An 11,765-nucleotide genomic window follows, 5' to 3' on the forward strand; every position below is an offset into this window, starting at 1 on the left:
AACCGGAAGTCAACATCCTAAATTTCAAATGGCATCTGGAGTTGATCTCCGGTCTCTGGGTATCATCCCGATTTCGAAAATACCCAAATTCGGTGGTATTCGGCCAATGTTGGTTCTCTTCCAGATACCGTAGTATAGTAGCAGTAGCAATTTGGAATCCAAAATGGTGGCTGGGGTCGTTTTACGGTCTCTAGATATCTTTCCGGTTCAGAAAATACCCGTATTGGATGGTATATGACTGAGTGACAACCCTGATGGCCACTAAAAGCCCCTGTGGTATCAATCTGTTCCGGAAGGAACGTTTTGGGAGCACATCAGCATAAAAAACGGATTTCCGGCAGTAAGAAAATTCTTCCAGAGCACCGTTGACGCTGACTTCCAAGAAGAGAAGTTACTGAAACTTTTGGTGCTAAAACTAAAACTATCAAAAATATTCAAGGCACATTTAGGCATGTAAGGGGTAAAAAATTCAAGTCCGTAAAATCCGCACCGGTCTCAATAATGGCTCGGGAATAATAGGTACAACACCGCAAAGTTAAAGTATCTTAACGCTAGACAACCTACTACTCTCAGGGATTTGCCGAAATGTCTCATACGGAAATGGATTTGAGTGTATATAGAATCAAGCATCAATAAATTAATATTTTTTATTAGTTATGTATGAGTACAGTTTTGAATTTTGTTTAGTGGAAGTGTAAAGAGTGATCTATTTCTACATAAAATTACAAATAAATAAAAAACTAAACTTTTTTGTTACGATAATTACATCAGTACGCAACCAGAACTTTGTTCGGATTCTTCCCTTATGGTTGTCGGAGTGGTCAGTCCATCCACTGCATTCTTTCCTGACGTCATTTTGCGAATATTGTCTACCTCTAGATCCGAGACAGATCTTACGAAACTTACAGGATGCCTAGGAATGTTGATAGCTGAGCTACCGATGATGCAAGTAGAACTTCCACTAGTTCCAACCCCAGATAACCTATCTCGTTTATTATAACTGATTTCTAGCACGGTATTGCTTTTTTTCTCGAGCAGATGACGATTTCGGCCTTCCGATTTTTCTCGTGCCAAGCTAGAAGTCCGAACACAAGAACTACTGTCTGTATTGGCGGAATGTACAGATGCAGAACCAACCTCTGAGATTGCACCTAACTCCGTAAGGTTTGTTGCCACCGGGAGCTTATATTGCACACTGGTATTAATTGTAGTGCTGTTAATGGAGGGAATTGATTCTTGTTGAATTACAAATTTATCTAGTATAGCTAGTTGAGGTTGCAGAGCTATCATAAAAGGTCGATATCCTAAGCATTCGTTAAAACTCCACCTCGTCAAATCCTTAAGACCGTTTCGTAGTTGACGACACACAACCAAAGACTTTGACCGTATAGCGGCATTTGTTATTCGACCAACAGAAGCAACATCTAGTAGTAAAACAGATATTAACAATGAAAACTCGTAGCAATTCGCTTCGGTAAAAATTTGCAACAAATAACGCATTTTTATTTCTAATTTATGTTGCTCGTGCTCAGTAATAGTATTACTTTTGGAAATGTTTTCCATGGCCCGATTGAAACTGTGTTCGATTTCTAGGTTTAGTGAGTTACACCCATCGTCTGTCCAATTAGCTATATGATCCGATTGTATACTGATGTTATCATTCATTGGTGATAAATTTGCTTCCTTGGTATCAATTAATGAAAGCTCTTTTTCATCTTTCATCACACCTTCTAAATTTTCAATCGTCAAAGCAAGTAAGGGATCAATTAACGTTTTGGAACTACCCTGAACGCCAATGGTCATTCTATCTGGTATCCTGTTCACGGATAAACTATTATAGCCGGAATCTTCGGTTCGTTGTCCAACATCTAAGGTCGACTTATTCGATACGTTTGAAGCTGGTGATTCTGGTTGATTATGATTCGAACTATTACGAATAAGATTTAACCCCAGGCAAGGCCTGGGCCAGTCTAACTCGTCATGCAAAGTCTTCAGGGCTAACACGAAGTCTTCTATCCGCGCAGCCCGATCTTTTTCTCGCGTAAGCCAACCAACAAGATGGAAATCTAGAGTGGCGCTCATTCGACCTAAATCCTCTAGCTTTTTCTGCTGTAGAAAACGCCTTGCATGCCGCTGCAAAATCACGTCAATAAAAAAATCTTCGGCACTTGATGAGTCGCTGCAATAAAGTAAGCACAGATTTATATTAGATTCAATATGTAAAATATAACCATAGACAAACAGACGAATCACGAAATTTCTTCGAGGATCAAAATAACAATCAATTCAGTGAGTTTCAGTTACGCGGGATATAAACACCCGCAATGGTGGTGGCGCTGATGCGCTTGACAGTTGACGAGTGCCGCGCTGCCAAAAACAGTAAATAAAGGGAATGGTTCCCGGTTGCCGTAAACGTAGCGTAAGTAAACTTTTGCGAAATATGTCTAGTAGCGGCCACACCAGTTAATGGGAACTACATTATTTTGGAATTTTGTATGAAATGGTAGGTCTGTTTATCTGTGATATACTTATGATTACTTTTGAAATTTTATTATACTTATTAGAAAGATTACTGACCCGATTCGTGTTTTGGAGTACAGAAGTGTTTTGAAGTACAAGCATCAAAATTTGACTTGTTTGACGTTTTGAGAAAGCATGTTTAAAATTTGAACTGTTTGCCGCCATCAAAGTTTAAAAGAAGTATCAGAAATGCGTCATTTTTTCATGTTTTAAGGACAATTCAATAACAACTTAACCCTAGACAACTGGTCTTCTTTGATTTTTGTTTACTTGGAGAAGTTGACAGATCGCGATGTTTCAATAAGCTTCGGTTTGCAAACCAACAGTTTTGGTTCGTTTAAACGATCGTAGTTCATTTTTCGAAACGGTCCATATAAATGACGACCGCGCATCCCTAATATTCACTGACAAGGCGTCACTACGTTCATCTGACCAGTAAAACTATACAAGTAACTCGTTTAATCAAGAAAAAATTGCTGAAATATCGAATTCGAGGTGAATCATACAATAAACTCATCTTTCAGTACCAAGACCCCAAAATAGGGTGGCGAAAAATAACATCAATTTTCCTGATATTTTTCAGCATTCAGCACAGAAAATGCAACATAGATGAACGCAACTCGGAAATCCCAGTAAAAGTGTTCGATCGGCCTTTTACCTTACGCTGAAAAAATCCGTTTTGGCGCTGAAAAGCCGTTTGAAAAAGAATCGCGTCTCGGTTGAAATTTTTTTTTTTCTGATTGTTTTTCAGCTTTCCCTGATATTCCCAGGTTTCCCTGACCGAAAAACGAATTTATTGATATTCCAGGTTTTCGACACCCTTAAAAGCTGAATCTCAAAGAACTCAAACCCACGACTACCAGCTTGTGGGACCCTCTAGTATTGTTTTGTTGTCACTTAACCCCCGTGCTACAACTACAACATTATTCTCTAAACTGCAACGTATAATTTAATACTTACTTCTCCTTTGGAGTATTTGGCACACTTTTCTTTCTTTTTTGTACTAACGTGGTATCTACGTTGGCGCTGGTTGAGCTGTTGAAGATTATGTTTTTCTCCTTGTTAACTATAGTTGCATTATTTACCGTTTCACTGGATTTAGGTGTGACGGTAGTGGAGAAACTTCTGCCTCGAGTCATACTACTGCCAAGGATAAGGCTCAGATCTTCCACATTCGGAGCAACGGATGGTCCTGATGTGTTCATACCGAATTTACTGCCGAATACGTAGGAGGATCGCGGCGACTCAACATCATTTGGATCAATCGCGCGAAGAAAACGAACGAGATCCTTCGCCAAAGGCCAATTTTTTTGTTCTAAAGCCGTGTCTAATAATAATGTAGCGTACTGGCGACTTACTGCTGACGGTTCAAGATTCTGAAGGATAATCAAATAGCTGGCGGCTGTTTGAAGTTGTTTCGAGTTCATACACTGTTGAAATAACTCTTTTGGTTTTCCCGCGCTTGAAAACAGATAAGGCCATAGAGCGATTTCAGTTTTCCTAGCACACTGAACCACGGTTTCAAGATACACCGGAAATTCTTGAATAAACTCTAATACACTCGGTAGAAGTGCGTCTGGGATAGGATCTTTACTTGTTGCTTCTTCCTCTAGCACTTCGTGTAGTAGAAGTTCCAACGAATGTGGAAAATATGGAAGGTGTGTACAGCATCGTGCTATTTCCCACGCATTATATCCTAAATTTCGTCGAATCAATTGTCGGAGAATTTGATGAAGGTAAACCTGACTCTGTAAAAAAAAATATTAGTCTGGCGTTAAAAATAATCAATATTCACCTTTACCGTTCTCTTCAAGGAGCAATAAGGCAAAGAAAAGTACACGTTTGAGTCACTCGTGTACAGAATCGTGTCATTTTCAGCACCGAGAATAATTGCATCTTCGAACAGGATCACAAGAGGATAGATTTTCAACGTAAATGACAACATAATTCGTTTACTCATGAAAGTATGCCTATGACTCCGTGTTCCGCTTTCTCCATTCCGAGGAAACACCGGCAACCATACACGCATTCCATGACCTCCGCAGTATAACCAAAGAGATTCTTTGATATGGGTTTTATTCGAATCTGACACCCAAATACATTCCACCGAAGATGCTAAGCATGTAGATGCGAGTTGCGAAGTTGCATTACCCATGTAATCTGTCTGTACCATAAGGACACGACCAGAAACGTTTAGAATCAATGTTTCGGACAAACTACTTTCGTAGCTAGTTTTCGTGCCCAATTCGTTTCGCAAATTCGTCATTAGCACAGATATGACACACGCCGGATGAATACACACATTCTTAATATCGTAAATATGCATTTTTTCTAACTCTGCTTGATGTTCATCGGCTTCTACCAACAAAAATATAGTGACATGACCGTCAGCTGTAAACACAATCTGAAAAATAACAAATTACTCAATACGAATGAGTTTCACAAAAATATTTAATAAGTAGTCATGTACTTACCAACTGATCTTTGAACAAATTAATCAACATAACCGGTGCGTTCATTTTGGTTATACTAGCGAAACGATTGTCTAGTTTATTCTCCTTCGAATAAATACGTAACTCATCGTGAAATCCTATTAGCGAGTAGCATCCTAGTGTAGAAAGTAAAATAAGCAAAACTGAGGTTCAATCGGTTATATGATTTTTTGTACCCATTATAACAAACTCGTTCCACCATAGCAAACCCCCGGTCACAACAAAATCTTTTTCCTGTGTTTCATTGCCAAACAACTTCCACTTCCGAGTATTGAACGAATATAATGCCACACCTGTTCTACCGGCGACTGCCACGTTAGTTCCCAAAAAATCAATAGCACTGTACTGAAATCGAGAAATATGTTCGAGCAACCATACACCATAAATAAAATTGGAATGACAACTTACCCTAACTGGCCAATTTGAAGCGGTATACGCTGTTGGGAGATTCAAAACTACCCAATGTTTGCTCTCCGATAAGATGCTATTTATCTGTACATAACTGTTGTCGTCTTCATTTCTTATTAACTCTAAGTCTACAATATATGAAAAATAACATAACTACTTCATTCAAACAATAATTTTTAGCATATATTTCACCATGCTTAGATAATCTAGTAAATGGCATGTCTTCGGAACTGCAGGAATCTTTATTGCCTTCTGTTTTGTATATATTGCAGCTATGGTAAATATTTTGCAGCACATCCCCGTGGTTGATGTATAACTTATCATCTCCTTGCAGCAAAAGATAAGAATTGTAACTCTAAAATTAATCAACAACATCACTATTTAGCTGGGAATAATAAACTTTTTTAACTCACCATACACGGATTGATTGTCAAAATACTTTTAGCAAAATCCAACTGAATGAGCAATGTTTTCGTACTTAAACTGCTACTTCGTTTCAGGTTTGGCTTATGTACAGACTCATTAACTTCTTTTGCGGTGACCCCTGATGTATTGGGACTTACAGAACCCAGCGAAGAGGAAGATCCAGATTTATTCAAACTAGTGTTAGCTTCGGTATGAATAATTGATTCATTTAATTGACGTACCATGAAAAGTTGGTATCCTTCTGTCGACCAGTCCTTGAAAAATTATATTAAAATTAAATAAAATCAAAGCAGAAAAATTTTATTTATATACATACCATACTTATAATGTTGAAAGGGTTGTTTTTTGAAAGGTCAATATGTAATCCGTAATCCCAGCCCAACGAACACATTAGTAGAGAACCAAAGGTACTCCACAGAGATATACCACCTCCACTCCAGGACACCATTATAGCGCAACCATCGGGCGTCCATTTCAACTCTCTAACGTAACCAGGTGAACCAGGAAAATCTTTAGCGCTTAGAACCAACTTATGGGATAATTCCAGTCCTCCCGTCAAATCGTCTATAACGTACATATTAGTTTGCGAATTGCGCCTGCCGAATGCAATTAAGCGATACTTGTGGTTAATCACACAGCATGTCGCATCTTCCACGTTTTGACACCAGATGCCTTGCACTTGCTGTTCAGAAAAGCAAAACAAAATAATCAATGTGATGTTATTGATTCACTTGTTACCGCCATCGGCATTATATTTTGTAGTGAACAATGATAGGTCCCAATTTGAATGCTTCACCCAGAATATAAAAATGAATCTAATCAAACAGTGCGCATACTTCTTTTTATAACATAAGGATGAATCTTATGAGACAATTAAAAATTTAAAACAAAACTATGCACGCTCATAGACTTTTAGTGTTCGCATTCCGTTTCACGCAAACGAAGTGAATTATTTATGCAGTAAATTTAAATTATCACACTCACATTAGGATCGAACTTGGTGTTTCCAGCGGTCAGAAAAGCCGCTCTTCCATCATTCAATGTAATTGCGAAACCACACAACAAGGGCGAATAGTCAATAGAGTCAACATACGTATTATCTTCCAATATTGGAACAGCTGAAACAACCACGAACAGGGTTACACTATAAAGTTGAATTAGCTTTTGCTCTACGTACCATAGCTAACTTGTTGATTGATACTGAACGGAATCCTCTTCAAATCCAAAGCGTAATCCCGTTCCTCAACACCATTCCAGTTTAGTCTAATCACGCGTCCATTTTTAGTAGCTACCATTATTTGAGAGACATTTATGCAAGAGATGCAAGAAATTGGCACATATAAAGATAACTGGTGTGTCTGAAAAGCGAGAAATAATTATTTTGTGATTTTTTTTGTAACTCTCACAAATTTACCAGTGTTAGACGCAACGAAGGAATCACCTCTTTAAGAAATAATTCAGCGCTGTCTCGTCGAAGGTTGGAGAACGGAGAATCGTTTTGATTGTAAACCCCTTTCGGCACATCGCTTACAATCAGTGTGTACATAAACAATGTACCGCTGGCTGTGACCACCAGCAGCATACTCGAGTCTGGTTTCCATTCTACAGTTGTGTTATGACCATACTTTTCTAAACAGCTCGCACTGCGTACTTTAGCCGAAATTGGAACACAGGGCTAAAGATATGAAAGAAGAAAATACCATTGGTTGTTCAACTCAATGTGTCATAAATAGCTGAGATACCTTTGTATACCAAATTGCTAAGATATCATCAGTAAGAATAGTTAACAGTATTTTTACTCTATCGCAGGCAATTTTACGAATATTCTTATAGTCACAATTAATAACTCTTGGCCATCCTACGGAAAAGTACATTCTCGCTCTTCTACTCTTATAACGCTGCAATCACTCAACAATTTTTGGAAACAATTAGGTTGTTTTGTACGAACACATATTTTGACATACTCTCACAAAGTCCTTTATGGTACGACTATTAGTCTTGAAATAATATTGTTGTTTACAACTATCGTTCTCACAAAATATAGCTTTAACTATCAAAAAATAAAAGGAGCAATATTTTAACACCCATTTTCCCTTCGATTCTGCTGAGTTGACATCATTGAACTGTTGATTGATGATGACAGTCACCTTCAGGCACGCCAGATATGTGGACATTTGTACAGCATAGAATGTATTTTGGAGGTTTTGGACTCCTCTGTTCACCTGGCAACAATACATATTCAAGTATAATTTTAAAGAGATAAGAAACATTTTTAATGTATTCTAAACTACTGTAAGAAGATTTATAGAAACTTCAATAAATAGGACGAGATAATAAGAGGCTTGATGTTCGTGCATTTACATACAAATGCGTAGATCTGGCATGCCGGGTCAATCCAGAGATGCCAGATGCTTTTAAAAAATGTCTCAACTGCTCGAAAAAACCGGCAAAATCTGCATGAAATCTCGCCAAACATGTGAAAAGGGCCCATGTGCCATATGTAAACAAGCCAAATTTTCTCGTTTTTTGATCAATACAAGCGAAATCTGCTCTTACCAATAAGATTTATTGATAAAAGAATTTACTCTTAATCAAACAATCTTATTTGTACGAGTAGATTAAGTTTGTATTCATTGAAAAACGTGAAATTGTGGCTTGTTTACATATGGCACTTGGGCCCTTTTCACATGTTCAGCGAGAAATCTGAAAAAAATCTAACCGTGCAGGCAGAAGTCTGTGAAAACTTCATGCATTTTGAGAAAGTCTGCGCAAATCTGAAGAGTTTCTAACAAAAATCTGCAGAAATTTGTAATAACTCTGGCGTTTTGCAGACAAATCTGCACATCTTGTATCCTTGGATCAACCTGAAGAAATACACTCGCAAAAATTGACACGTTCTCCAGGCGCGTTTGTATTAGTGCGATGTGTTCCATTTTTCTTTGTTAGCTGTAAGAATTTTTTGTCACCTGTGAGAACTGTTATCTAAAAGAGAGAATAAAAAACTATCGAGTTTGATTCACACTCTCACAAATTTCAATATACAGTGTAAACCGAGCCGTGTCGTAGTGTTCATGTGTTTTCGCTTGGAGAACTCTATAGATTTGACTTATAGAAAGACCAAATAAAAAGTGAGAGGGTGGTATCCAAGACACGACCGCATAGTTAACGTACACACTCAATCAGATAATAAAAGTTCGGTAATTATTATTACAATTTCGATCGGTAAGTTTGAGAAAATACAGAGTAGTTTGTAAAATTGATATAACTTCACAAATTCTCTGTATTCAACAAATAATTTTACTGAATACTGCTATACTTTCTGCTGAATTGTTCGGTGAATTAAACTTTTACCGAATATTGGTAAAAAACTACCGGACCAACTATAGCGCTGTCAAATTTTCTCTATTCGTTGTTCTCCTTCTGGTTGTCAAGTCACATTCTAGGTTCGTTTGAACATTGAAGTTCTTGCGAAAGAAAAAAAAATGGAGGACGTTTTCCAACAACTTCAGCAAGAAGATGATCGCATAGAACAAATTTTTCGTAAGTATATGATGATAAAATTTGTTGATATTTTAGGCATCAAACCATCACATTATTTGCTTCTACTTCCGAGCATCTGTTGCATTCTACGTAAATAGTTTACACCGCCATGTTAATGGACACATCCGGAAGATCCTCGGCTTTGAAACTATGAGCAGAACTGGCATTAAGTTCATGCACAGTCCATAGCAGTAAAAAACGTTTAATTGATTTTCACTCATGCACATTCGGTGCGGCGAAAGTCGATTTTTGATTTTTTTTTAGTTTTCAATAGTTAAAATTTTTAATAACTTTTGATTAAAAAAATTAATATAAATTTACGTCCTATTTCTGGTTTTCTTAAATAATTGAAGGTGAACAAGAAATAAACGTCACAGATCTTTCGGTACTGTCTTACACAACTTACAGATTTGATCGGTGGTTTTGGCAACTAATTGCATTCGCCGTTTTCACAAGTCGGACTTCCGACTTCCGAACTTTCTTCCGACTTAACAAACACATAGAACAACTGCGTGTTCACACAACATGAACTGCGGGAATGATTTCAATGTATTTGTTTTTGTAAGCCAGACTGTCAGCGCAGTGGCGGCTGAGTTGGTTGCATTGTTGCCAGAACAACAAAAATAAATATCGGAAGTGAGCCTGACTGCCAGTTCATCAGCGACGTTTTGATAATTATTATTTAAATGCACAATATATCATTATAAAACTGATCATCACCCTTTGCTTGCACAGTTCAAACAAATAAGGGCAACACGAAACAGTTAAAATGATTGTTATTAACTATGGGAAAGTTTATGGATGAGCACATCGAAAATGAAACGGTGTAAAACTGAACCGGGAACAGTTCATGTTTGTATATGATTTCCATAACCCATTCCCGGCGGAGAGTAATCAGATTTTACCTCGAAAAATGACCTTCAAACTCTTATTACTCAGCAACTGCGCGTACAATTAACACAAACTGGGTTGCGTATTGTAGATTGATCTGTTCTCAAACCGTATTTAATAGTTTAATCGTTCAAAATATCAGATTTAATTGTTAAGTTGTAATCCAAGTTCAGATGTCAGGTGGTGCCATACTGTTGAGATTATCATTTCACTACAGTCACTATGAAATGTAAATAAAAGCAATTTGCCATTCACCGGGCGCTTTATTTATATCAGTTAGTATGTAGATTGAGAATGTATCTTGATAAGCCAGCATGTATGCAATATTGCGCTTAAAGCTTTAGGTGTGAAGCTTAAAGCTGTACAACACGTGCGCGGCAGCTTAGGTGTGTGTGCTACAAGCAATAGTAGGTAGACAAGTCTAAGAAAGTGACGCACTAAAAAAATCGACCGAACTACGCAGTATCGACCAGTTTGGAGAACGTTGATTCCAATGATGATGAAGACTATCAACCTCTGCCGTCAACCGGAGCTGTGCGAAAACGGCCAAGTGCCTCTTCTCCTAAACTCCCTAGAAAGGAGCAGAAGAAGACGCATAATGATACCCCACGTGGTCCCGCCCTTGAGCAAAATGCTGAAGCGCCACCACCAGGTTTTAAGGTTGATTGCGACAAAGAATTTCCCAAACTCCCAGGGAAACGAGCTGCTCCCACAGCTAAGTTGTCTTCGGAACCAGAAATACCGTCTTCTGATGGACGTATTTCATTTAAAATGATTGTTGAATGGATATTCACCACTTTTGGTCTATCCGATGCTCTTAAAAGTATGATTTCGGCTTGGCTTCCAAAATTTGCATGTTGGGTAAGCAACTAAGCATCAAATGGCCCCTCCTCGCGTTCGTATCCTTCGATGTCTAAACCGGACAACAGAAGTGACGAATCGACAACAAGGATCATTCAATGGAACTGTCAAAGCTTGATTCCCAAACTAGATAAATTTAAACTCCTGCTTCACGATAGCAAATGATATATTTTCGCGCTATCGGAAACATGGTTATCAACTTATACACGGAAACTCTTATGGCGCAGTGCTCCTTGGTATCAAAAAATGCTACCCATTCTTCCGAATTGCTCTTCCAGCAATTGATGGTATAGGAATTGTTGCTTGCCATATAACAATTGCTGATGAGAGCCTCACTGTCGCATCAATCTACATTCCACCCAGAGCTACTATTAATCGGCTGCAGCTAACACAAATAACGGAACTGATTCCGACACCACGCCTTCTTTTGGGAGACTTCAATTCTCACGGTATGGCGTGGGGAGCGCCTGGAGATGATAGCCGGGCTATTCTTATTGAAAGCTTACTAGACGACTTCGATATGACCCTATTGAATATACCTGGGCTAGCTACAAGAATAGCAAGGCCTCCAGTACGAGAGAGCACTTAAGACTTATCTATGTGTTCCTCCTCAATAGCTTTGGATTG

General features: G+C 38.2%; 1 protein-coding gene across 1 annotated transcript; it reads right to left on the reverse strand.

Annotated features, from left to right (window-relative positions):
• Nucleotides 1-629: 629 nt before the first annotated feature.
• LOC129730578 (guanine nucleotide exchange factor subunit Rich) lies at nt 630-8,035 on the reverse strand. The gene is made up of 14 exons (XM_055690019.1): nt 7,811-8,035; nt 7,589-7,744; nt 7,261-7,521; nt 7,024-7,204; nt 6,831-6,964; nt 6,163-6,528; nt 5,834-6,100; nt 5,613-5,775; nt 5,421-5,548; nt 5,189-5,357; nt 4,995-5,128; nt 4,322-4,924; nt 3,481-4,268; nt 630-2,179 (listed from the first exon to the last, which is right to left on the reverse strand). The coding sequence occupies exons 1-14, from the start codon at nt 8,018-8,020 to the stop codon at nt 763-765; spliced, it is 4,977 nt and encodes a 1,658-aa protein (XP_055545994.1). The 5' UTR covers nt 8,021-8,035; the 3' UTR covers nt 630-762.
• Between the last annotated feature and the right edge of the window lie 3,730 nt (nt 8,036-11,765).

The sequence above is a fragment of the Wyeomyia smithii genome, chromosome 3, assembly GCF_029784165.1.
Source record: "Wyeomyia smithii strain HCP4-BCI-WySm-NY-G18 chromosome 3, ASM2978416v1, whole genome shotgun sequence".
NCBI classification, from domain to species: Eukaryota; Metazoa; Arthropoda; class Insecta; order Diptera; family Culicidae; genus Wyeomyia; species Wyeomyia smithii.